Source organism: Manis pentadactyla, chromosome 1 (genome assembly GCF_030020395.1).
Source record: "Manis pentadactyla isolate mManPen7 chromosome 1, mManPen7.hap1, whole genome shotgun sequence".
In the NCBI taxonomy this organism is placed as follows: Eukaryota; Metazoa; Chordata; class Mammalia; order Pholidota; family Manidae; genus Manis; species Manis pentadactyla.
Window position 1 is genome coordinate 202418098 of NC_080019.1, and position 27420 is coordinate 202445517.

Consider the following 27420-nt stretch of genomic DNA (forward strand, 5'->3'; position numbering starts at 1 on the left):
GCTGCAGTGGGGGTGTCCTCACTGCCTCCTGCCTCAGGACTGCGTGTGGTGGCGACTCGTGCCTTCCTCAGTTTCCCCAGAATTTGTTCCCTGTGCCCCAGCAGGGAGGCCACCACCAGTAGTGGGAGGAGCCTGCGCTTGAGGGGCTTCCTTCTCATCATCTGGGCGGCGCTGCTGCTCACCATGTGACTGTGGGCATGGGGTTTGGCCTCCCTGAGCCTCAGTTTTGCCATTTATGACAGGGGTTTTCTAATCAGGGTGCCAGCTCCCACATGTCAGACTGCCTAGCAGCAGCCCCTGGGGCTCAGTGCGTTAGAGTTCCCCTGGCAGACCGAAGGGGGGAGACAGGCTAGCTGAGCATCCCTGAGGTCAGAGTCCAGTGGCACTGACACCCTCATTTCCTCTTAGGCCCCCTCCCTCGCTGCAAGTCGGGCAGCCTCAGTGAGACCAGCGATGCTGATGAAGACCCACCAGAGGCCCTCAAAGGAGGACTGCTGGCTACCCGCTACTCGCCCGCTGTGCCCAGTGTGGACAGTGCCGTGGAGTCCTGGGACAGCTCGGCCACAGAGGGTGGCTTTGGGGGCCCAGGTAACATCTCGGGCCCTCGGGCAAGCAGCATGCTCTCTCTTGACCACCCCAACTGCCAGGCCTTTGCAGGGGCTGTTCCTTCTGCTTATCTCCTCCCTGCTCTTCTCCCAGTGGAGTGAGGCCTCTAGGTAGTGGCCTTGGGAGGCTGTCAGTCCTGCTCCCCACTCACTGTGTATCTGCCCTCTGGGTCTCAGCATCCCCATCTCGAGCACTGGGTCACCATCTGTCAGCTCGCCCCCTGGGGCAGGGTCCTCAGAGCCCCCAAAGGCAGGGAGAAGGGGATGGTCAAAACAGTGAGCCTGTCTCAGGCAGAGGGTCAGCCAGACCAGGCCAGTGGTGTGGGGACAGGGTCCTGGGGCCCCAGGTGGTAGCTCTTCTGCTGGGTGGTCACGAGGTTGGGTGGGGGTGGTTATGGGATAGGAAACAGGTGGCAGGGGCCACTAGGGGACTGTAAGGCCTATATGGGGTCACCCAGTGCAGCTGGAAATGAGACAAGAAGAGGGGGAGAGGAAGGCACTGAGGATACAGACCCCAGTCTCTCTACCCCCAGGTTCCTACACCCCACAGGCGGCCGTCCGGGGCGTGATCCCCCAGGAGTGGCGGCCCAGCCGGCTGAGAAACAGCCCCCCACCCACAGATCCCCGAAGGACGAGCTATACCCTGGCTCCTGCCGACGAGAGCTTCCCCGAGGAGGAGGAAGATGAGGACTGGGACCCACCAGCTAGGTCTGTGGTGGGAATGCCGTGAACGGGGAGACAGTTCTGGTCTCTTGGCTAGGACATGTGAGGGTAGCCAGTCCCCGAGCCAGAATGGTGGGGACAATGAAAGAGTCTTGTCTGGTGCCCAAGGAGTGGCACCTCCTGGGAGAGGAGAGGAAGCAGTTTGCAGGGGCAAAGGTGTGGAAGGTGATTGTCCTTCCCAAGTCCGCTAAGCCCCTGTTCTCAGAAAAGCAGCAGCTGACTCAGATGCCCCTGACTTGATGGCCCCCCGCAGGCGCCCTTGGGTCACAGGCACCAGCCCTGGGCTGGGGATCTGGTGGTTTGCAAAGTACTGACTTGGGAGGATGCAGCAGCCTCGGCCCCCTGGAGGAGACTCCTGCAGAGAGCAGGCCTGGGGGAAGGCTGGTCCTGATCCCGCCTCGCTACCCCCTGCCCACATCTGCTTTGGGCCAGGCTGTTCCTTCTGCCTAGGGAAAGGCCACTGACAACCTTTCTCTCTCCTCGCCGGGGCAATACCTACTCATCCTTCAAAACCCGCCTTGGGCAAGCTTCCCTGACTTCCTCAAGCAGAGGCATTCCTCCCTCCCTCCCTCCGTGGGTACCCACAGCCCAGGTGCCAGCCTCTAAGCTGCACTGGCTGCCTTGTGTCAACCTGGTTAATTACCAGGCTGCTGTTTCTTCTGCGTGGCACCCCGAGTTCAGGGCCTGGTATACTCTGTGGATGAATCCTCAGCCCCTTAAGAACAGGCCCATGCCTCCTCCCCTCCGTAGCCCTGTGCCCTGCAGAGCCTGGCTCAGGGAATGGTTGTAGAATCGACTGGAATGGAGAGACTGTCCTTCAGCCTCCCCAGTCTTCTCATCTTTCAAATGGGAAGGCCGGAGGCAGCTGGTGTCTGGGCCCCTAGGCAAGGAGAGCCTGCACGCCTCTGTAGGAGAGGAAGTGCTTTGCAAACCACAGCATGCTCCAGAAACAGACAGGACTTTGTCGATGGCAAGTGGGTTTGTGATCTATGAAGTGTGAACGTGTGACTTACATTCTGAGACTTGATTTTAGAGCTGATTACAGGCTCAGTCAGCCTGTGATGGAAGTTAGGGGGTGGGCTTGACCCCTTCCCCAGCACAAATACTCCATCCTCTCCATCCGTTTGTGTCCTGCTGGCTCCAGCTCTGTCCCTGTCACTGTCCTGCAGTGCCACATGTCTGGGCGGGGCCAGGAGCTGTCCTCTGGGGCTACACCATGGATCTCCTCTCTGTCTGTCTATCTGTCTGTCCGTCCATTTGTCTCTTTTCCCAGGCATCCTGTGTCACTGCTGTCCACCCCGTCTCATCTGCCCCTGTTCTAACTGGCAACCAACAGTCCTGGTCGCCCCTAACTGCGTCTTCTCCCTATTCTGTGTCACCAACCACTGCCCCGGGGCCCCAGCACTGCCACTGAGGACGCCTGCCTGCCTGCCCGCCCGCCCACCCTATGGCCCCTCGAGTCCAACGCTGGGCCCTGAGGCCCCGAAGACTCCTCAGGCCCCAGCCCACCTGCCTGCCCACCCGCCCACCAGGAGTTGACGCTCTCTGGTTCCTACGTTACAGCCCTGCCCCCGGCCCCGCCCGTGAGGAGGGCTTCTGGCGCATGTTTGGGGAAGCCCTTGAAGACCTGGAGTCATGTGGTCAGTCAGAGCTGCTGAGGGAGCTGGAGGTATGGTCACCTGCCCTGTAGGCCTGCGTGGGGGCACCCATGTCTGGCACACCAGTGTGTGTGCCCGTGGGAGACAAGCATGCTGATGGGATTGTGCTCAGTATAATGTGTATGTGTGCACTCATCTGGCACCCGCTGTGTAGAGGTGTCTGCATATATGTGCAGGCTGCATGGACACATGTTCAGGTATGACTGAGCACTATAGTATGGCACATTGGGGTGTGTGCACATGTGAACATGCCTGTGTCCTGTGGGCATTGCGATCATGTATGTGTGTATGCATGTGAGTATGCTCATGCCTGCCCAAGTGCTGAGTGTATTTTCAGAAAATGTGGGTCCAAGTGTGCACATTCAGATGCATAGGGACAGTTTTGTGTCTGTGCATGTGCAGTATATGGATGTGGTGGTGGGCATGCCCTGTGGAAATGTGTGGATGTTGACATCAGTGACAGCATGGGAGACGAGGGGCCAGAGGAGCCGAGAGGGGAGTGCAGCCCTGCGGGAGGTCAGCATTGCCCTCGATGGAGCAGGCTGCCTGGGAGGAAGCAGAGGGGTCCAGCCAGGCCACTTCTGAAGCTCCTTTGTACTCTGAGAGCAGTTGTTCACCTTTCTGCTTTTCTTCCACATTTTCTCTGCACTGCATTCTAGTTGCTTTCCTAAATCTGTCTTCCAATTCTCTAATTCTCTTCTAGGCTCTACTTAGCCTCCTGTTTCACCCATCTCCTTGTGTTTCATGTATTTCAACTTCTACGTCTTTTATTCCTATCAATTTGCTTCATTTTCCAAATCTTCGTGGTCTTTTTTCTTAATGTTTGTTTTTCATTTTCTTAGATTTCTGCACCAGACTTACTTTAGAGCTTCCTTTGATTTCTCTATTTTGTTGTAGTTCCCAGGGTACAGAGTCATCTGTTTGTTATGTCTGTGGGCAGGTGGGCCTTTTACTTCATCCCTGTGCTCACTCTGAGCAGTGGTTACTCCCATGGGCATCTCACATGGGCTCTGTGTTGTTGAAGCATCTCCAAGGCACTTCCTCATGTTTTTGCTGGTGTTTTTGAACTTTGCAAGTTCCAGACGAGGTTTTCACATTAATTTCTCAGCTCAGTGTTTCTACTACACTTTTTGTGGAAGGCACATTCTGGCCCAATGCTCCTCCAGAGGTCACACAGAGATGCCTGGTTTCTCACAAATGGTGTGCCCAGCCTACTCCAGTCCTGGTGGCCCCCTTCTGAAGCCCTGTGCCGGCAGGTGGACCTCCTGTCCCCATTCAACCATGCGATGCCTCTCCCCCTGCCCTCTCTTTAGCCTGAATGGTACCCCAGCTCCTAATATATATGTCTGGTTCCATGGGCCAAATGTTACATTCCTGCTCATGCCTGTCTTCAAATATTTCTTTCTTGTTTTGAAAGTTTTTGTTTTTTAAAAATTTAACCTACCATCAAATTCAGAGGGAGGTGTGAGCTTCCTATATCAGCTCAGTCTGCATCTTAACAGGAAGTCCTAGAATTCTACAGTTTAAGGGCTCCAAGAGCCTATGACACCTGGACCCCCTTATTCTATTTTTTAATCGCTCTGTTATCCCAAGATTCTGAGACTCCGGTCTTTCCCTTTGGACCCTAGCTGTCAAGCAGGTGAGGGCCAGTTGTTAGGGCACAGGAAAGTGCCTCTGTTTCTCTCTGGCAATATCCTCTCCCCTGGTTTCCTCTGCTCCCCATTCCACAACCTGACAGCTTGGCCCCGAGACAGCTGTCATGATCTGCCTTCCCTCAGGGCAGACCTGCCCCCGATGGCAGATAGAACCTCGCACTAATAGTGGAAACCCAGACACTGTGCTGGGCAGGAGGACGGAATTCCTAGCTGAGGAGGTTCCTCTGTGCCCAGGCAACTGGCTAATAGGACGTGCCCGATGTTTGTCCTCCATCCCACCAATCCAGTGGCCCGCGCCCGCTGCCTGCATCTCCCCCTCTGACGTGAATGAACTTCCCTCCCGGCCAGAGTGGCTGCTCTCAGCTTAAAGCATGGCTTATGACGCTGCCCACCCCTCCCTCAGCATGCCCTCCATTCACCCCTGAGACAGGTCCTGCCCCTGCCCCTCTGTCCTTCCCTCTGTCACCACGCCTGTCCAGACCACGGTCATCTTTTGCTCTGACAACCCCGTGGTTGCCGACAGCTCTGCCGCCCAGCTTCCATTCCCACCTCTGCGGCCCAGTCTCTACCCAGCAGCTGGAAGATGCTCCTAAATCCACAAGTCTGTGTCTTCACTTAAATCCTTCAGAGTCTCCCGGTTGCTCTTGGGATGAACTCACCACTACCTACTGTAATCCACAGGGCACTTCAGGGTCAAGCCCCCACCCCCCAACCTCATTCCGTGCAACCCCTTCAGCTGCAGGGCCGCCTTCCACAGTCCCTGTCACAGGGCCTTTGCACATGCTGTTCCCTCAGCCTGCCATGGACTCTTCCCTCCCCAACTTCTTGCTCATCTTTCAGACCTCAGCTCAGGAAGCTTCCCTGGCCCCTCACACTGGACAGATCCACCATCCTAGGCCCTCACCTTCCATGTACCTGGCCTCTGTGACATTTACTGCCATGTGTAATTTTATCTTATTTAGTTTTGCAACTAGCAGGGTAGCAGAGCGGTTAAGACCCTCGACTTTGGAGCCAGACTCAGTTCAAATCTTAATCTCTCTAAGGCTCAGTGTCCTCATCTATAAAATGGAAAACAAATAGTGGTGTTTGACTGTCTTGCAGTATTGCGGAGAATAAAATGAGTTGTGTTACAGTACTTAGAGCTGAGCCCACACAGAGCAAGTGCTAATAATTCAGTGCCAAAGCTTAGTATTCAGACTGCTAGTGATTGGCGACCCTGCCCTGCCCACCACTGGACTGACAGCCCCAGGAGGGCGGGGACCTCGACAGCCTGCACATAGTAGGTGTCTGTAGTGCTCACTGTAAACTGAGCATGCCTGAGTGAAGGGCTGTGTCCCCACAGGCCTCCATCATGACGGGCATGGTGCAGAGCGTGGCCCTCGAGGGCAGGCCAGGCCACCGGTCCTGGCGGAGGGGTCGGGAGGTACGAGCTTCCCCTGAAGACATGCAGGAGCTACTGCCGACACCCTTGGAGATGCACAAGGTGGGCGCTGGGCTGGGCACAGGAGGCCTGGATGCACGTCCTGGTGCTGTGAGGACTCACTGTGGGCTCCAAATGGGCTTCATTCTCCTCCACCATCACATAGGGATTTTGTACCAGGTTGAGCTTTCCTAAAGTCCCATCAGTTGAGTGATACACACACACACAGACACACACCTGTGGTATATACACACTAGCTATTACCAATATTTTTCTTTAAGTAGACTCACTTTTCCCCCCACTGAAGTTATTCCCCACTGTACATACATCACTACCTTAAACAAGAAGCCAGCATCTCTTTCTACCTTAGGTTAATATGTAGAAAGAAAAACACAAAGGAGGAAAACCTCTTTCCCAAGTGCCTTTAGAAGCCTTGGAGCCTCTTTAGTAAACTGGGAGAGAGCAAGTGTTAGTGGGTGGAGAAAGCATGGGCATCCCACTGAGCCTTCCTCCTGGAGGGAAGCGAGAGGACTGAAGAACTGAGGAGGAGCCACCCTCTGAGCCTCCCAACCCCATGACGGGAGCCTGTGAGCTGTGGGGTCTGTTGCAGGGGGAAGTCGAACAGAGACTATGGGGCAAGGCAGCAAGTCATGGGGCGGTGCGGCTGGGCAGCGGGCCAGGTGTGGCTCCCAGAGGCATTGAGTGCCAGAGCAGGGACGCCGGCTGCTGAGGGAGGCTGGGGGAGGCTGGGGCAAAGGTCAGAGCTCAGGGACCTCCTCCTCTTCCTGCTTGCAGGTGACCCTGCACAAGGACCCCATGCGGAATGACTTTGGTTTCAGCGTGTCAGATGGTCTCCTAGAGAAGGGCGTCTATGTCCACACTGTGCGCCCTGATGGGCCGGCCCAACGTGGGGGCCTCCTGCCCTTTGACAGGGTTCTTCAGGTAATGCTGGGGTGGGGATACCACAGATGGAGTGGCCTCACCTTGCCCCAGGCTGGGCAGAGAGCCCCAATTTTACCCTGGCTGAGCAGCCTTGGGCAGGTCATCCTCCCCACCTGAGCTCCAGCTTCCTCATTGTGCAACGTGAATGACAGCACTGTCATATTAGTCAGGTTAGGCTCGGCTATGCTACAGCAACACACAACCCCAAATCTCAGTGGATTAACACATGCACATGTGTATATTGCTTATAGTACGTGTCCACTGTGAGCCAGCATGGGCCTTGGTCCGCCAGGGTTGATGGAGGCTCCACCCTCTTGTAAATGCCTCAGACTGTGTGGCAGAGGAAAGGAGCCACTGGAAAACGTGGGTTTTTTTCAGCCTTTGCCCATGCCTGTCACTCCCCTTCACAGTATTATTGGCCAGAACCAGTCACGTGACCTCACAAGCTGCAAGGGAGCCTGGGAAATGTGGGTGAGCAGATGGAAAGCTATGGGGTCTCCCGGGGCCACAGTTCCTACACCCCAACTACTTTTGTTTCCTTGGTCTGATTTCCACCATATTTGTGCTGAATTTACTAGGTATTTCTTTTCTTTAAATTGATAGAATTTTTTCAACTGAAATTTATGTTAAAAGGAAACTTTTCTTCTCAATTAGGAATGAAAACTCAGCACCCCTTGCTTGACATAGAAGGTCAAAGTAAAATACAAATAAAAGGGAAACAAAGCAATGTCACCAAATTGTAGATGGGAAGCTAAGTGTGTGATCTGCTCCTTTATGTCAGAAAAGGGAGAGAAGCAGGTGTTAGAGGGATGTGAAGGGCGTGCTAGCAGCCCCCTGGGACTTCCGCTTTGATAAAACCTACCTGACCTTCTCTAGATTGACCCTGTGTCTGTGTCTGTGCATTTTCAGAAATCCCAGACTCCCGGCCACCTCAGCCCAGACTGAGCTGATTCTGGCCTGTCCCCTTTGCTCTGCATGGTGCAGGTCAACCGCGTTCGCACAAGGGACTTCAACTGCTGCCTGGCAGTGCCGCTCCTGGCCGAGGCTGGTGACGCCCTGGATCTGGTCATCAGCCGCAACCCACTGGCACAGAGCAGCCGGGCCCCGCGGGCACCAGGCCCCAGCAGCCCCCTGATGCTCTGAAGTCATTACATGGTCTGGTACTCACAAGGCCGCCTGGGTAGATCCTGGCTTCCAGACCTGTAGCTGGGCTCGAGAAGTGACCACCTACTCACCCATCTGTCCATGCAGCAGGCTCTGAGCCATGGGTGGGATTCTCTCTTCTCTGGTTCCCTGGTGACTGGGGTGCCCGGCAGTGAGGTCCCTGCCTCAGCTGGAGTGACACTAGGTCTTTCTCCATGTTGGGTCTCCAAGATGCACAGAGGTGCACTGCCCAATGGGGGTCAAGACAGGCTGCTCAGCTCGGAGAAGAGGAGGTTTGGGGATGGCTCCAGGTCCCTGTTGGGCCTCCTTGGAAGGATGTGCGGGGAAAGCACAGCTCAGGGTAGGGAGTGCTTTCTCCCAGCAAAGCTATGGAGCTGGAATGAGCTGCCAGGGAGGAGTGAGCTCCCTGTCACAGGAGGTGAGCAAGTGAGGCCAGATACCCACCCAGCACAGTCATAGACTGAGGGGTGAGGCATTCTGTTGATGCATCCATGTGGGCTCAGGTAGTTAGTTTCCTGATGGGGAACATTAAGGGTGAGGCTGAGGAGCCACCTTGCCAGACAGCCTCCTGCCACTGGATGCCACTTGGGGATGTAGCTCAGTCCCTTCCCTTCTCCGGGATTCTGGGTGGGGCTTGCTAAGTGGGTGTCCTCCCTTAGGAGGCTATAAGCTGGGCACCTGGAATCCCAGGCCATGCCAGCTCTGATTCTGAAAGTAAGTGGTTCTTCCATTTCAACATCTGGTCTGAGGCCTCTGTGATTTGAGGCTGGGCTCTGGGCCCACTGGGTCGGCTCAGTGTCAGGCTTTGGGCTCTCAGCCCCTCCTGGTGGACCCACCTGAGTACCCCCCTCTCAGGCTGGGCTCCCCTGTGGGAGAAGGAGTCATTTTGGGACAAAAGACCCAGGAGTTTCCATTCACCTGCCGTTTCAGTGAAGGTGGAAAACCACGGAAATAAGATGTGTAAGCTGATACAGCTCCTCTCCAATGTCCAGATTGGTGAAGGGGGAGAAAGAGGGGGCGAGAAGCACAGAGATGGAGAGAGAGACGGGCAGGCTGGGAAGATGGGCCATCCTCTCCCACGACGGTGTCCAAAGGGGTCATGACAGCAAGTTTATTCCCACTTGAAATATGGAAGCACCAGCATCCCTTAAAATCATTTTCCACAGATCAGGAACCCTTTTGTCTTTGAGAAGGGCACAGGTGGAGGTGGGCAGACAGGATTCAGCCAGGTGTAGGGATTTGCTTTGCCCTGCCCTGCTGTTAATGGGGACTCAGGAATGCAGGGGGCAATGGGGTCCTGTAGAGGCGCCCAAAATACATTTCTATTCAAGAGGCAGGACAGGGAGTCAAGGATCCTGTTCTTTTTACCCTGGGTCTCTGCTCGGTTGTTCTTGACCCCCTCCGGGTCTGACCCCCTTGGGACAGTCAGGGGTGGACAGTCTCTGAACAGGTGTGTGTCTCCCTGTTGTGGCCAGAACCATCTCTGCCCGCTGAGGCCCACCCTCTCCCTGAGGGCCTTTTTCCCTCCCCTCTTTTCTCCACTCCCATGCCCTACTCCTCCACAGCCTCCCCCAGAGAGCCCTTTGTGCCATGGCTGGACAGCCCAGAGCCTCTGCTGTCATGGACTCCTGTGTAAACATGTGCTGCAGAGTGAACGGGCACTGCCCACCCATCCCGGGAACCAAGCAGAAGCCAAGAGCCCTCAGCTCGGAGGTGGGGACAGCACAGCAGAGACATGGTGCCAGCCTCAGCTGTGTGACCTTAGGCAAATGGCCCGGCCTCTCTGGGCCTCTGTCATGTGACAGGGCTGGACAGGACTTCCAGGGCCTCTCTGCTTGGGAAAGCTACATTGGAGTGTGGGTGAGGAAAGATGCATCCTGACCCTGACCAGCGCCCCCCCTCCTCTGGCTGAGGCCTCTGCCATTCCCCCAGATGTATGCAACCAGGCCCAGCAGGGGACCCAAGCCCTGCAGGCCTTCTCATATGCAATATTTCTTCCAGCTTCTCATGGGGATCATTAATCCCAGACTTGACATTTCCTAACAGCAGTCCCCAGTGAGCATCCTGCCTGCCTATGCATTTTGGGTATAGCCCCTGCGATGTGTCCCTTCCACCCCCTAAAAGCTGTATTTTTCTGTGGCTGAGATTAGAGCATATTCCTTGTAAAGTATTTTTCTACATGGGGTTTTCTTAGGACTCTTGGGAAGGACAGTATGCCAAGGGGGCTGCACTGCAAAGGCCCTGGGGTCTGTAGGGCCCACGTGTAAACCTGTTCCACCAGGGGCTGCAGTGACTTGGGAATTGGGGGTGGGGTGCTGTTGAGATGGGTTTTTTAAATAAAATTATTTAAATGCACCAGGAGTAGGGTGTCTCCCTTTTTTTTAATCCTAGGCTGTCAAGTAAGCTTCTGTTTGGATAGCATGACATCTCACCTGCTTTTGATTAATTCATCAATTTATTCATTCGAAAAAGCTGACATGTACTTTGCATGACTCTAGCGCCATGAATATGAACACATTAGAATTGTTCACGGTTTGGAATAGGGTTGGGTGTTGTTTGGCAGAGAATATGCTTTGGAAACAGTGAATGTGAGCGCTTGCCAGAGGCGAACTGCCTCTGCCCCCTGGGCGGGGACCCCAGAGGCTCCCCCCGTCCCGAGCCTGGGTCGGGGTCCGGGACGCAGGGCCGCTGCTCTGACCGAGCTGGCACCCGCCGCTCCCCCTGAGGCAGTGGCTCTGGTTTGTACGTGACGATGTTTCCGTTTAGATTCTGAACTTGGAAGTGACTGTTTACGTGGCACAGTTTCGGTGGAGATGGGGCTGGGGCGGAGGCTTGTCCGCACTCAGGATTGTAAAGGGGGAGTACCTTCCCCTGGCTCAGAGAAGAACACCTCCCCGCACCAGGCTCTCGGTCAGGCCGCTCGGGGGTGTCCGAGCCCCCGAGAGCCCCTAGCCTTCGAGCACGCTCCCTCTGCTCTCCCTGTCCCCACACATCCGACACCAGCAACTGCAGCGGCCATGCGGGACCCAGGTCACCACCGAGGGCTGCACTTGCGCCCCAGCGGGGATGAGCGACCTGGGGGCACTTCCCCCGGAACAAACCCTCTGCGAACCTCCAAAGACGCTCTTGGCACTTCCGGCAAGACGCGAGGGCGGCCGGGGCTGGGAGGTCTGGGGTGTCCCACCAGAGCCTGCGGGAGTTTCCCAGCCTCCAGGGGATGAGGGTGGAGAGAAGAGGGAAGAAAGGCCCCCAACCCCAGGTCTCACCCCTCATCCTTCACCAAATACGCCATGCTTCCCTCCCACAGGCAGCTCCAAGCTGCCAGCTGGGGAGCCCCAGGACCTGACGGGACCCCATTAGGGTGCAGCAGACCCACCCGGTGAGGTGGCAGCCCTGAGATCCCAGCCCCTGCTGGGCCGGGTCAGGCCTCCTCCTGGGACACCCCAGGAAGGACTGTGAAGACCCGGAGCCCGTCCCTACCAGCCCCCTGGGGCGCCCCCGCTCCTCGTGGGTGAGTGGCTCTGCCAGACGCCGAGGGTCCCTCTCACCACCCGCCCCCATCTCAGAATGAAAGGTGGGACTCTGCTCTTTGTGCGAGAGTTTCCCGGCTCTCAGCATCAGATGCTGCTGCGGGGCGTCCTCCTGCTCAGTCCGCGCCGTGATCTGAGGCTGGGTCATGACTCAGGCACCTCTCCTCGTGGCCGAGACCCGCGCAAGGAGGCGTCTGCTCCCAGCCCTCCTCCTCCAGCCCCGCGGGGTCTGGCCGGCGGCGGGCCCCTCTTCCTGCCGTTTGCTTCTCCTTGAGCCAGGTTGGAAGGTACTACACCTTCAACATGGGTCTGCCGTCCCAGGAAAATTCCACCTTGCATTTTCTCGGGCAGAACTTTCTGCCAGCTACACAAGCACCGAAGAATTGCTTTTGAAAACGAGATCTATTGCTGGCAAGGTCAATTCAAGTGGTAAAAGTGTTTGACAATCTCTAAATGTATATATAGTTATTATGTAAAAAAAAATACGAAGAAAAATTTACCAAGTTCCCATAAAATACATCTAATTCAGTATGAAAGCTCTGCCTCACCCCGGACATCTGCCCATGGGTTTTGGTTTTTGTACAAAATATCCCCAAATCAGAACAAAGTACACATATGCACAATACCGTACACACACACACACACACACACACACACACACACACACACACACACACACAGAGTAACATTTTCTGTGACAATTAAAAAAAAAATCCTAGTGCAAATGTAAAGCTCTGTAAACCTGGTCCTATGAGAATCTAAGGTTAGTAAACAGCAGGCAGGCAGCCCCTGCGGCCGGGCGGGCTCACATCATGGTCTCCACGACGATGTGGGTGGGCTTCAGGAGCACGCCGTTCGCGGTGACGCGGGAGCTGGACGGCGTAGCCCCCTCGCGCTCCACGGCCCAGCGGTTGGGCTCCCTCGGGGTCAGCAGGTACTTGAGTCTCTGGAGAAGGAAGGACAGGAGCAGGGAAGAAGTCAGGCGGCCTGGCTTCCCTCTTCACCTCGACAATCTAACCGCTCCCGGGCCTGCCTGCCTGTGTGCTGTTTGGCCTTTGGCGAACCACTGCCCTCTCTGGGCTGCCCATTTCACCCACTGACAAATAAGGTTGTTGGACTAAGGTGCTCCTGAGGTCTCTCCAGGCCCTGAGGCAGGCCAGAATTCCTACTGGTAGCTTCCTGGGCCACCCCCTGCTTACACACCTCAGGGACAGGGGGGCTCACACCTCCAAGCACTGACTGCTTTCTCCTGTGGAGCTGAAACATGCCTCCTGTGTTTCCTGTTGCCCGATTTCTCTGACTTGCAAAGCAGCCCAGCTTCTGCAGTTCGTACGCCTGAGGCTGGGTGACTGTCCTGAGCCTCGCGTAGCTCTCACCTTGCGGAGGAGGAAACTCCAACTCCTCAGCTGCCCCCAAGCTGCATTTCCTTCCTCCTTGCAGACGGGTCTCCCCCATTTCCCTGCAGGTACACAGCCCTCCCTGCTGACGGCTGTGGACCACTGCTGGTGTCTGAGTGGCACCTCTGGACGGAGGGAGGCCAGAGGCTGGGCCCCATGAGAATCCCCACATCACTTCCAGGCAGGGGCAGGTCGGTCCTCCCAGCTGGTTGCCTTGACCATGGGATCCATGAGGGAAAGGACCCCCCGTCCCTGGATGCCCAGAAAACCCACAGCATAACTGGAACTCAGACACAGGGCTCCTGTCTGCCAGCCCACCTCCTGCCCAGTGTCCACTCAGACTTAAACAGGAAGCATTTAAATAGCAGTTAATTAGGCAGTGGATCAGAATGCCAAGAGGCACCTCTATTAGTCATCCCTTGTTTCCACTTTGAGGTTCCCACTTGCTGCACATGAAGCAGTTATGCCAACCCTGCCTTTTGTGAACCCAGGCATGTGCAGTCTGCGCTATGCTTGGGTCAAGTGTACTCCAGCAAGAGGACTACCTGCATGCAGAGTCACAGGCATTTGCAATAAGAGGCAGTAGGCAGGAGGGTGGGGACAGCGTCTGCTGCAAATGTTATCATTAGTAACTCCGAGCCCTGTGCACACATAAGGATGATGTTATAGAAGCATCTTTAATAGGGGGACTAGAATTAAAGTGGCAGTGTCCCTAACTTGATCAGTCCACAAACGCTAGCACCCATTTCCCCTTCTGGACTCCTGACGTCAGCTTTCACCTGCCACACATGATCTTCCCCCCAGGGACCCAAGTATACCATTCCTCACCTCCGATCGGGTCACAGTGCCAGCTCCATGGAGAACCAACATCTACTGGGCGTGCTGTAGGCTGGTTCACTTCTTACCACTGAGGCAAATCTAGGAGCATGCTAACATCTGGAACATCCACAGCTGGGCACCCAGTGGCCAAGTGCATTCAATGCAGGCAGAATGAGGCATTTCTACAGCAAATACAGCCATTCTAAAGTCCCACCTACTGCTTGTACTCATTTCTGGACCCCTTCCTTTTAATCCAGTCATCCTCCACATGCACTGGGTCATGCTGGGTGTCTTCTAGTGTGTGCCAGCAATCTAGTTTTCTCTTTTTTCTTTTATATAGCATTTATCAAGATACCACTTCACACCACATAAAATTCACCACTTTAAAGTGCACATTTTGGTGGCTTTTAGTCTATTCACTATATGGTACAACCATCACCATGATCTAATTCCAGAACATTTCTACACCCCCCCAGAAGCAATTAGTTCATTAGCAGTTAGTTCAGATTCCTCACTCCCCCATTCCATGGCAACTACTAATCTACTTTTTGTCTCTATGAATTTGCCTTTTCTGGACATTTTATATAAATGGGATCACGCAATATGTGACCTTTTGTGTCTGGCTTCTTAGTGCAATGTTCTGAGGCTCATCCTCTTGTAGCTGATGCCAGGTCACATTCCTTTTTGTGGCAGAATAGTGTTGCATTGTATGGATAGGCCATATTTGTTTGTCCATTCATCTGCTGATGGACATTTGGGTTGTTTCTGCTTTCTGGCTATTGTGAGTTGTGCTGCTATGAATATTTGTGGACAAGCTTTTGGGTGAAAATGTTTTCAGTTCTCTGGAGTATGTACCTCAGAGTGGATTGCTGGACTTACCGTTAACTCTATATTTAACCGAGGAACTGTCAGACTGTTTTCCAAAGTGGCTGCACTACCAGCATATGAAGGTTCCAGTTTCCCCATATCCTTGCCAATATTTGTTATTTTCCATTACAAAAAAATTCTAGCCATCCTAGTGGGTGAGCATGGTATCTATTTATGGTTTTGATTTACATTTCCCTGATGACTAATGATGTTGAGCATCTGTTCAGACAGCATTAGTTTTGATCACCACACAATGTGAAGGACAATTCATAGTCTTGGGCTTGAGCATTTAGCAGCCAGACTCAAGCTTTACCTTTCTTTGGCTATCAGCAGCCACCCCCAAGCTGCTCTTGAGCAGAGCCCTTAACTTCTTGGAAGCATCAGATAGATCCCTTCCAGTCAAATCAGTGCTTTTGTTAATCAAAATTCTGGTTGAAGTGTTAGAAACCCACTCCACACTGGCTTGAGCACAAAGAGGGATTTATTGTCTCTTACCTAATGAGGCCCAGGCAATGATAGCTTCAGGTATGGCTGGATCTAGGTGCCCAACAGATATCATCTGGAAGCTCTCTGTTGCTTTCAATATCAACTGTACTTTCCTCTAGGTCAGCTTTATTCTGTGACAGACTCTTCCCTCTTGGTGGCAAGATGACTTCAAGCAGCCCCAGTTTCACTTCTTTTTAGTTAGCAACAAGCAGTGAAAAGGGACTTCTCTTTCCCAATTGATCCAGGAGGGTCCCAGGCTTGTCTCTTGCTGGACTAACTTGGTTCATGAACCCATCCTTAAGCCACGATTGTGGCCATGGCAATGGAATTTTGCTGGCTAAGCTCGGGTCATATCTCCATCCTTAGAACTAGATGTGGGGTCAGGTCCTCCCATACCAGGTGGTCTGAGAGTAAGGGAGTGGTGGCTCCCCACAATAAACTGAGGTGCTATCACCAGAAGGGAGAGTGGACATAGGACAGACAGATACCGCATGTGTCCACTACACCCCTAGACCTGGCTGTCAGGGGCTGTCCCTCTTCCTGATGCCCCAGCAAGACACCTGCTGTAGCATCAATAGACCAATAGCTGGGAACATGGCTCCGTGAGGACAGTCAGTGAAAGTGAACAATTGGGAGGCTACAGGTCCAGGGAAGAATACACAGATGCCTCCGTAAATTCACTTTGGCTTGTCCAGCACTGGTTGTGAGAAATAAATGGACTTCCACATTTATTCCCTCACATGAAGGAAATACCAATTCTTTATGACAAAGCACCTCTCGCAGTGAGTCTCCCCAGAGCTGGTAAGAGTTGGGGTTTGATCTGGCTTTTGTTTCCTCCGGGTTTTTCTTCAAGTGGCAGGAAGCAGCCCCCCATCTGAAGAATCCTCATCATTGTGGTGGCAGCAGGCTGACTCACTTGTTCAGCTCTGCCCGGCAGGGCCCCTCAGTTCTGGTTAGGGGCCGCGTGCATGAGTGTGCATGCACCCCCACAAGCCACACCCACCCACAACTCCACAACACTGCCTCACACATTCTCAATGCCAACCAAACACACCCTGCCTGAAGTGAGTGTAGCCCCCTACGCCTGGGGCTGCCAATAGAATCCGCTCTGCAAAGGCTTGGTTCTTAGACAGTGGGGTGTGAACATCTTGCTGATGTTACAGCGCGTCTGCCCCACACTCCGTCTCGCCGACGCGGAGCCACGCAGCTGCTGCGGGGAAGGTGGGCGTCAGTGCAGCAGATGTGTGCTCTGTGAATGCTTCAATATGTACTCTCTGCCGAGGGCGTTTGTTGCCCAAACACAGGACGTGCGGAGGGGGTGGGGGGGGAGGAAGACAGGGCGGGGTGCTCCTGGCTTCCCCAGGCCATGGCTGCCTGACCTGGATCCCAGCCTCAGAGGAAAACAAAAGGCTACCCTGGTTTTATTTTTTAAAACAAGCTCAGGAAGATATTAGAATTCATTATATAGAAACAAACAAACAAACAACACATGGGCTGTGGAGTCAGAGAAACCTGGTTTGGGGTCCCAACTCTACCATTTAACGTGCTGGGTGAACTTGGGGCACTTGTTCAGCCCTCGGAGCCTCCTCACTTGTAAAATGCATATCTCAAAGGTAGTTACTGCCGTCAGAGAAAGTTAGGTTGGTGATTTCTTAAACTGGAGGCAATATTGGATGTGGTCAGAGAAAGTTAGGTTGGTCAGAGAAAGTTAGGTTGGTGATTTCTTAAACTGGAGGCAATATTGGATGTTATTTTCTTTATTTGAGCTTCTAGGGTGGTATGTGAGGGCAACTTTGCCCCAATAATAGAGATAACATGAACCTCTTCTAGTTGCCCTGGGTCTCAGTTGCCTGTCCCCGACTTTGGCTTGCCCACAGGGGTGTGTCCATAGATCCTCTCCCCTGCAGATCCTGCCCCATCCCAATTTCCAGGTATCTCTGGGCTTGAGGGGAAAAGGTTTTATGTTGTATAGTATTTTTCTGGTAGCAAGTGACAGAAAATGAGAACTTCTTGATTCATATAATTAGAAAGTTCAGGGGCATATCTGACCTCCAGAGCAGTTAGAACAGGGGCACAAACAGGTCACCTGTACCTGATTTTAGTCTGTCTGTGTCTTTCTTCTCCACTTTCTCCAAGCTGGCTCCATTCTCAGGCTTTCCCTCATGGTCACAAGAAGGCTGTCAGCAGCACTGGTTCATGCCCAGCCTAAAAAGGTAAGTCTCTATCCTGGCATCCTCAGCGAAATCTTGAGACAGTCTGACCAGCAGGCTCAGGAGACCATGAACCAGGCAGGGTGTCCTGAGGAATGCACCACACATGACCTGGGTCATGGGCTGACCTCAGGTGGGCAGCCTCGCCTGGCCCACAAATGCAAAGAACCTCCTCAAATGAAAATTGGGGGTTCTTGGTAGCAAAAGAAAGTGGGATGCTGGCAAGACAAACTGCATTCCAGGGAACGCAGCATTGAGTCTTCTCATTGGTGCTCTTACCTGGGACCTGGTGTCCCTGTTCTGAGCACTGGCCCATGATCCAGATTAGCATTGGAAAGTGGAATTAACACTACCTGCTTGGCTGTTGTGAGCAGTCAGTGGGTTACAGAAGTAAATGCTTAGCTCATTGTGTGGAAGCAATGCCTTAAGCAACCAAAGCCATTTCCATCTCCTAGATGTATAAGGAAAGCACGTTTCCTGCCTTCCTGAAGATAGACTGAGAGTTAAAATACGTAGAGCACCACTTGAGAGTGGACTGATACAGGTGACTTGCTTCCAAGGAGTAGGTTTGCGCAGGGTTAAGGATGACTTCATGGTGGAGAAACGTGGCAAATCCTGCCTCACACCAGGCCAAATTCCCGTCCATGATGAGTTCACTTCAGTCTCACGCACCTTTGATAGGAGAGGATGAAGATGCTTTTTTACCCTCTGGGGTCTTCCTCCCCCAAACCCATAATCCATTCAAACTATTGAGAAAACTATCAGAGAAATCCAAACTGGGGGACATTCTATCACACGCCCAGCCAGTACTGCTTACAACTGCAAACTATTTGTTTCTGAGAAATGGTTACAGACCAGAGGAGATTAAGGAGACACAATAACCAGATGTCAACATGGCATCCGGATGGGCCCCTGGTATGGAGAACAACATTGTAGAAAAACAGGTGAAGCCCAAACAATGTGTCGAGTTTGTTAACAGCGATGAACCAGTGTGGGTTTCTCGGGTGGGACGAGAGTACAGTAGTGCTTAATGTAAGATGTCAGCAATAGAGGATTGCAGGTGGGATCTCTCTGTACTAGCTTAGCAACTTTTCTAAAAAACTAAAACTTCTAAAATGTAAAAGTTTATTAAAAGAAAAAGAAAGTATATGTAAAGCATGTAGCACAGCTCCTGGCATATAGCAGGCGCTTCCCAAGGGTCCAGAGTCAGGGGTCGTAAGAGGATGTCTACTTGGCCTCTCAGGCACACACCTGTCCTTAAAGCATGGACATCCTGGGAATGCCTTTTGTTTGTGTCAGCAGGAAGTACGTAAACAGGAAAACATTCTGACAAAAATACCTCTTCCCAACCAGGCAGCTGAGGAATCCTGTTAAACCCTAAGTCAGACCCACCTGGTCCATCCTCTGCTCCACTATGTTACGCAGTAAGTGGCCTGCAGAGTGCCAGGAGAGGCCAGCACCCCGTCCCTCCTCCCTGGGCTTCCTCCTGACTCCCCTTCCACTGCCTCCCTGCTGTTACTGGACCATCAGGCACCTGCCAGGCCCACCTGCCAGGCCCAGTGCTGCCGGCTGCCCTCCCCCCGCCCCCCGCCAGGAGCAGGTGCCCTCCTTTCTGACCCCAGCCTCCCCATCCCCCTCTCCCCTCCAGCTGCCCTGAACACGGTCCGGTGCCCTGGCCCTGCACCGCACCCTTTTCTCCCAGAGTGTCTGGATTTCACTCTGTTCCTCCCCAGCCACCGTCTCACCCTTTCCGCTCCAGCCTGTGTCCCACCCTGAATCAAACCAAAGTCTCCTCACTCCCATTCGGGGGGTGTCACAGTGTCTACTGTGACCTTTAGCACTGACTTCTAAGCTGCCAGAAAGGCCCACTCACCATCCCATTACCTCGTATTTGCCAGCTCAGCTCCAGGCCACCACATGATCCTTATTCAGTTCCCACCAGCACTGTCAGGCCCGTTGGCATTCACCTGGCTGGTCCCTTCTGCCTGCAGTGACCTAATGACAGGTCCCTTCTGCAGAAATATTTTGGGACCAGCTCCTATAAAAATTCCCCCCCTTCCCCAGTAGTGTTGAACGGATGACTGAATAAATGAATGAATGCAAAGTTAACATAATCTCAGATCCCCTGAGGGAGGACAGTGTGAGGCCCTGAACTAGGCTGCCAGGGTTCAGATCCTGGAACTAAGACTAGCTGTGTGACTTTGGACAAGATGCTGAACTTCTCAGTTTCCTCATCTACAAAATAAGGATAATAACAGCACCTATTCCTGAGGTTGGCATGGGGATTCAATGAGATAATGCTAATAACAGATTTTGTGCCTGATGCAAATAAAGGTAAGTTTTCTTCATGATCCAGGGTACAAGTTTTGGTGTTTTTATGCCTCATTCTGTGCCTGTGCTTAGGATGTAATGTCCTTAGGTCCAACCTAATAGTTTTTCGCACATTAGATTTGACTGATTAATCCACTGCTGAGTAATTTATTATCACAGACAGAGTGCTGGAGACAGAACAAAGCTTAGGTGCTGTACGCTGGACACAAGGAGGAGAGACACATTTTTAGTTTTAGGAAACAGGATATGTAGCAAAATTTTTTTCATGTGCCAAAGCAGGGCCTGGACCAAATTAAACCTCCTGGCTCACCCACCAATCCAGGCATCACTGTATCAGCACAGGCTGAAACAGCCTCTTGTTGGACAATGGCTGCAGGGCCTCCTTTAAAAATAAGGGCATGGCTTGTCGGCCAGACTCACAGGGAAATAATTGCTGTGTGTTTCAGGAGGTCTCTCCCCCTTTATTTAAAGCACCTAGGAGATTTGACACACAATTAAAATCCACCAAGAGATGAGAAGGAATAAGATAATGGACCTCCCACCCCACCACCTTGGGATCCAGCAGGGGTGAGGACAAACCTGAGATCAAAACACTGTAAAATATGCAGCGTTGTAACACAGACTGTCTCGAGCCGTGCCTTCTGCTGGGAGAAAACTGGCACCGAGCAAAACTCTTGATCCTGCAAGCGATGTGTATGGTGGCACTTTTCAGCTTGCAAACCCTTTCCACGGTCTGTATCTCAGCATCCTGGGCCCACCTGAGTGAGGTCGCTGAGGCTCAGAGGGGTGACGTGCTGTTGTCAAGGTAGCTGCAGGGGTGCGGCTGAGACTGAGGCCCAGGCTCCTCGGAGGAGGAAATCTTGTGCTTTTCAACCAGATGAGGGGATCTCTGTCCTCCCCTCTCTTCCAGAACAAACGCAGGCCCACATGTAGTGCGCTGTGGTCTGAGATCCAGGTCAGAAGATGACACCTGAGGAAGAGAGTGGCCTGGTAAAGAACATAAGGGCTGTGGCCTCAGTGTTTGTACCTGGGAGATGAAGGCAGTTCCAGATAGACCCCGACATTTGGAAAGCAGTCAAGGAAGAGGAGCATTTGAGGAAACAGGGTATATGAAAAATCACTGGTGTAAGGTTAAGTTCTCCCTGCTTCTCCAGACCTTGATGTGTGTGAGGGCTAAGGGGATAAAGGAGGCTCACTGGGTTTTTCTTTGAAACTTATTTATTTTTTCTTCATAATTTAAATGACTTGGAAGGTAACTAAAATCAGCTGGATGCTGCTCCAGTGAGCACTTGTGATCGGAGCATGGTACAAGCCCGCCTAATGAACATGGGGCCGAGATCAAAGGACCCTGACAGGCATGCACAGGGAAAGCTAACCTCTCAAGGTCCTCTGGGCAGCCACAGACAACTAAAATCACTTTCTGTCTGGCTGCCCAAGATCAGAATTCTGACTGGCATCATTGCCAGTGGCTAGCTAGGCAGGGAAACCAAAGTTCATGGTTTCCAGTCTGTCTATTGCTTTTCCTTGCCGCCTCTTGCCTCTGTTATAGAAATCCTCTTCTGGTCTTTTTTTTTTTTTTTTTTCTTTTTTAGATAATTATTTTTTATTGAAGGGTAGTTGATGCACAGTATTACATTACATTAGTTTCAAGTGTACAACACAGTGATAAAACATTTATATACATAATTCTAGGTTCCAGCTGTCACCCTACCAAGCTGCTACAATATCTTGACTATATTCCTTATGCTATACATTACATCCCGGTTACTTATTTATTTTATCATTGGAAGTCTGTCCTTTTTTTTTTTTTTTTTTTTGGTGAGGGCATCTCTCATATTTATTGATCAAATGGTTGTTAACGACAATAAAATTCTGTATAGGGGAGTCAATGCTCAATGCACAATCATTAATCCACCCCAAGCCTAATTTTCGTCAGTCTCCAATCTTCTGAGGCATAACAAACAAGTTCTTACATGGAGAACAAATTCTTACATAATGAATAAGTTACATAGTGAACAGTACAAGGGCAGTCATCACAGAAACTTTCGGTTTTGCTCATGCATTATGAACTATAAACAGTCAGTTCAAATATGAATACTCATTTGGTTTTTATACTTGATTTATATGTGGATACCACATTTCTCTCTTTATTATTATTATTTTTAATAAAATGCTGAAGTGGTAGGTAGATACAAGATAAAGGTAGAAAACATAGTTTAGTGTTGTAAGAGAGCAAATGTAGATGATCAGGTGTGTGCCTGTAGACTATGTGTTAATCCAAGCTAGACAAGGGCAATAAAACATCCACGTATGCAGAAGATTTCTCTCAGAACATGAGGGGGGAGGTTCTAAGCCTCACCTCTGTTGATCCCCAATTTCTCACCTGATGACCCCCCTGCGACTGTGCCTGTCTTAGGTTGTTCTTCCCTTGAGGAATCTTACCCGTCTCTGGCTAACCAGTCATCTTCCGGGGCCATACAGGGAAATGTAAAGTTGGTAAGTGAGAGAGAAGCCTTATTGTTTGAAATGGTTAGCTTTTTATTTCTTTGTATATTTATGCCCTGTAGCTTCTATGCCCAGCATTTGTCTTGAGGTATCTTTACCACTTGGAAGAATTATGATACTCGGTAAATTTGATATGAGGCACAAATTCTATTTAAGGGTTGTAATTAGGAAGGAAGAAGAAAAGCTATAGAAGTAGCAGGCAGAAGAAAACATGGGAAGATTGATTATTTCTTTGACATATCTTCTTGTAGAGTAACTTCAGCATGTATAGGTTTTAAGCTACTACTTAAATTGCGCACACACATTAACATAATAGGAGTATAGTTACATAACCAAAGCATATCTGTAATTACCAGCCATCTCCAGTGAAACCAAGAAAACCAGTTAGGCACCTTAGGCATTTGTGAAAACTTATCTATGATATGGTGGATATTGTCCAACTGAACTTGAACAGTCTGAGAGAAATCAGACAAATTAAAACAACCCATTCCTGGGGAATGTTCACATCCCTTATGTTCTTTTAACAGTAAATAGTCTGTGGTTGTAAGATTTTGGAGCGCTACAATTTGCACTTCTCCTAATTCTTGGTTGAGTTCCAACAGTATAGATCCAGTCAAATTTGTTGTTTTACTGTATGCACAGGCCAGCTTAGATACCTCCTTCCTCATTCCCATGGCAAGTCCAGGAGCTGGTGGGATGAGTGCATCTACAGCTGTAGCAGTGCGTGGATCTTTGTTGGGGTTTCTTGATGATCATGTTCTGGCATGAGTCTTCCAGAGAGTGCTGATGTTGGAAGTTCTCTTTCATATCGTATCTTAGTTCATTTTCGGGGTAGCCCAATTAGGCTTTGATCTTCTGTATAAATGCAAACAGACCCTTTGCCTACACTTGTATATGCCCTTTATACCATTGTGTAGAACTCATTGTAGGTTACCACACAGGAACTGTCCTTTTTTTTTTGTTGTTGTGTTTTGTTTTGTTTTGTTTTTGGTATCACTAATCTACACTTACATGACGAATATTATGTTTACTAGGCTCTCCCCTATATCAGGACTCCCCTATAAACCCCTTTACAGTCACTGTCCATCAGCATAGCAAAATGTTGTAGAATCACTACTTGCCTTCTCTGTGTTGTACAGCCCTCCCTTTTCTCCTACCCCCCCATGCATGCTAATCTTAACACCCCCCTTCTTATTACCCCCCCTTATCCCTCCCTACCCACCCATCCTCCCCAGTCCCTTTCCCTTTGGTACCTGTTAGTCCATTCTTGAGTTCTGTGATTCTGCTGCTGTTTTGTTCCTTCAGTTTTTCCATTGTTCTTATATTCCACAGATAAGTGAAATCATTTGGTATTTCTCTTTCTCCGCTTGGCTTGTTTCACTGAGCATAATACCCTCCAGCTCCATCCATGTTGCTGCAAATGGTTGGATTTGCCCTTTTCTTATGGCTGAGTAGTATTCCATTGTGTATATGTACCACATCTTCTTTATCCATTCATCTATCGATGGACATTTAGGTTGCTTCCAATTCTTGGCTATTGTAAATAGTGCTGCGATAAACATAGGGGTGCACTGATCTTTCTCATACTTGATTGCTGCATTCTTAGGGTAAATTCCTAGGAGTGGAATTCCTGGGTCAAATGGTATGTCTGTTTTGAGCATTTTGATGTACCTCCATACTGCTTTCCACAATGGTTGAACTAACTTACATTCCCACCAGCAGTGTAGGAGGGTTCCCCTTTCTCCACAGCCTCACCAACATTTGTTGTTGTTTGTCTTTTGGATGGCAGCCATCCTTACTGGTGTGAGGTGATACCTCATTGTAGTTTTAATTTGCATTTCTCTGATAATTAGTGATGTGGAGCACCTTTTCATGTGTCTGTTGGCCATCTGTATTTCTTTTTTGGAGAACTGTCTGTTCAGTTCCTCTGCCCATTTTTTAATTGGGTTATTTGTTTTTTGTTTGTTGAGGCATGTGAGCTCTTTATATATTCTGGACGTCAAGCCTTTATCGGATGTGTCATTTTCAAAGATATTCTCCCATACTGTAGGGATCCTTTTTGTTCTATTGATGGTGTCTTTTGCTGTACAGAAGCTTTTCAGCTTAATATAGTCCCACTTACTCATTTTTGCTGTTGTTTTCCTTGCCCGGGGAGATATGTTCAAGAAGAGGTCACTCATGTTTATGTCTAAGAGGTTTTTGCCTATGTTTTCTTCCAAGAGTTTAATGGTTTCATGACTTACATTCAGGTCTTTGATCCATTTTGAGTTTACTTTTGTATATGGGGTTAGACAATGGTCCAGTTTCATTCTCCTACATGTAGCTGTCCAGTTTTGCCAGCACCATCTGTTGAAGAGACTGTCATTTCGCCATTGTATGTCCATGGCTCCTTTATCAAATATTAATTGACCATATATGTCTGGGTTAATGTCTGGATTCTCTAGTCTGTTCCATTGGTCTGTGGCTCTGCTCTTGTGCCAGTACCAAATTGTCTTGATTACTATGGCTTTATAGTAGAGCTTGAAGTTGGGGAGTGAGATCCCCCCTACTTTATTCTTCTTTCTCAGGATTGCTTTGGCTATTCGGGGTCTTTGATGTTTCCATATGAATTTTTGAATTATTTGTTCCAGTTCATTGAAGAATGTTGCTGGTAGTTTCATAGGGATTGCATCAAATCTGTATATTGCTTTGGGCAGGATGGCCATTTTGACGACATTAATTCTTCCTAGCCATGAGCATGGGATGAGTTTCCATCTGTTAGTGTCCCCTTTAATTTCTCTTAAGAGTGACTTGTAGTTTTCAGAGTATAAGTCTTTCACTTCTTTGGTTAGGTTTATTCCTAGGTATTTTATTTTTTTTAATGCAATTGTGAATGGAGTTGTTTTCCTAATTTCTCTTTCTGTTGGTTCATTGTTAGTATATAGGAAAGCCACAGATTTCTGTGTGTTGATTTTGTATCCTGCAACTTTGCTGTATTCCGATATCAGTTCTAGTAGTTTTGGGGTGGAGTCTTTAGTGTTTTTTATGTACAGTATCATGTCATCTGCAAATAGTGACAGTTTAACTTCTTCTTTACCAATCTGGATTCCTTGTATGTCTTTGTTTTGTCTGATTGCCTTGGGTCTTCTAGTCTTTTTTAGATGAAATCAATCTATATTGGTCCCCCTCGTTACAGGTAAATGTGTGCAAATAATTAACTCAAAGTCTTTGACTCAATTCTTTAACTCAATTCTCCGGCTCTAAGCTCCATCACCGGCTAGCTGGCAAATGCCCTTTGACATGTCATTTAATCTTTTGGGCCTTATTTTTCTCCTCTGTAAAACGGGGATAATAGCTCCCATCTCTGGGATTCTGGCAAGAATTAAATGAGGTAATCCATGAAAAGAGTTTCACACATGCCTGACATGTAGGAATGCTGTGGCTACAGTCATCATTTGTATCAGTTTCTAATTGCTGCTGTAAGAAATTAACCACACATTTTGTGGTTTAAATCAACACAAATGTATTCTCTTATGGTTCTGGAGAAGTCTGAAATGAACCTTCCAAGGTGTGGGTAATACTATGTGTTTAACGGGGCCTTGAACTCCATTCCTGGCACAGAACTCCTAAAACCCTTGTAATTTCCTAAGGGGTGAGAATGATAAAAGGTATCTTCTGGTATGTTAATGAGGTGACTTTTGGAAACCCTCTATGGTTGGGTTGCTTGTAAAGAGAACCAACCATGTGATTATGAGATTGGACCTTTCAGCTTCCCCCTCTTCTCCATCCCTGCAGAGGAGAGGGGCTGGAGTTCAGTCACCAATGGGCCAGTGATTTAATCAATCATGCGCATGTAATGAAGCCTCCATACCCCAAAAGGGACAGGGTTTCGAGGGCTTTCAGGTTGATGAACACGTGAAGATATGTGGAGAGCAGCTCTCTCAAAGAGGGCATGGAATCTCTGTACCTTTTCCCACATACTTTGCCCTATGCATGTTCTCCACCGGGCTGTTCCCAAGTCATAGCCTCTTATAAAAAACTGGTGATCTAGTAAGTAAAATGTTTCTCTGAGTTCTGTGAGCTGCCCTAGTAAATTAGTTGCACCCAAGGAGCAGATCCTTGCAACCTCTAATTTATAAGCAGAGGTGACAACCTGGATTTGAGATTGGTGCCTGATGTTGGGCAGTCTTGCAGAACAGTGTCCTTGACTTGTGGGATCTGATGCTATCTCCAGGTAGTGTCAGAATTAAGCTGAATTGTAGGACAGCCAGCTGGTGTTGGAGAATTGCTTGGTGGTGTGGGAAAAGCCCCACACATTGAATTGGAGTGCAAAATTATTACAAGGTTAAAATCTAGGTATCAGTGGTTCTGCATTTCTTGTAGAGGCTCTAAAGGATTCATGTCTTTGTCTTTTCAGCTTCTAGAGGCTTTCTGCATTCCTTGGTACTCAATCCTATCCTCCTTCTTCAAAGGCTACACTGTAGCATTTTCTGCTCTCTCATTGGTGCTGACCCTTGTGATTACATTACATTATACTGGATAAGCTATAACAAGATCTTTAATTTAATCACATCTGCAGATTCCTTTTTGCCATATAAAGTAATTTATTCACAGGTTCTGGGATTGGAAGATGGACATTTTTGGGGCTGGGAGGGAGTCATTAGTTTGTCATTAATGTTTTTATCAAGACTAGCTCATTTACTCATTTAATCCTTATTCCATCCTCTGAGTTGGATACTATTTTATTCCCGTTTGGAAACTGAGGTGCAGGAAACTTAAATAGCTTTCCCAAGGTCACAAAGCCAGTAAGGGTGAGACCATTTCAGGAAGCTGGCCTCTGGAGTTCATGTTCTTACCAGCTGAAATATGTAAAGTGGCACAGAGTCAGCACTATATAAATGTTAGCTATTATTATAGCCATTATTAGTTATTTCTACTAAGAATAATTTAATAATCCTTATATGACGCTTGTGATAATTAAACAAATGAACATGCGAGAAGCACCACACAGCATCTGGGATACAGCAGTTACTCAGATGGTATTTAGATCTTTCCAGTCCTACTAACCCACTTTTCTTTTCACTAGGAAGAAGCAATGCTTGAGTTTACTCCGACCTCCCCAATATGGC

The 27420-nt window shown here is 50.0% G+C and overlaps 1 protein-coding gene and 1 long non-coding RNA gene across 12 annotated transcripts in view; one reads left to right on the plus strand and one right to left on the minus strand.

The window, feature by feature from the left end:
- The window catches only part of LOC118925554 (glutamate receptor-interacting protein 2), a 102464-nt gene extending 91942 nt beyond the window's left edge, over positions 1-10522 (plus strand). For 5 of the 11 annotated variants that reach the window (XM_057506229.1, XM_036911462.2, XM_036911468.2 and 2 more), the window contains exons 19-24: positions 409-588; positions 1139-1313; positions 2892-2997; positions 5984-6124; positions 6857-7003; positions 9733-10522. In XM_057506229.1, coding sequence (XP_057362212.1) covers positions 409-588; positions 1139-1313; positions 2892-2997; positions 5984-6124; positions 6857-7003; positions 9733-9969 — 986 coding nt within the window. In that variant the 3' untranslated portion in view covers positions 9970-10522. Of the gene's footprint in view, positions 1-408; positions 589-1138; positions 1314-2601; positions 2998-5983; positions 6125-6856; positions 7004-7987 lie in introns of those variants that run through there. The other 6 variants (XM_036911466.2, XM_036911469.2, XR_008998988.1 and 3 more) reach the window with 4 other exon arrangements.
- A 1670-nt stretch (positions 10523-12192) lies between these two features.
- On the minus strand, positions 12193-13328 carry LOC118925553 (uncharacterized). The gene is made up of 2 exons (XR_005030103.2): positions 13074-13328; positions 12193-12643 (listed from the first exon to the last, which is right to left on the minus strand). It is a non-coding gene; the product is annotated as an uncharacterized LOC118925553 (long non-coding RNA).
- Between the last annotated feature and the right edge of the window lie 14092 nt (positions 13329-27420).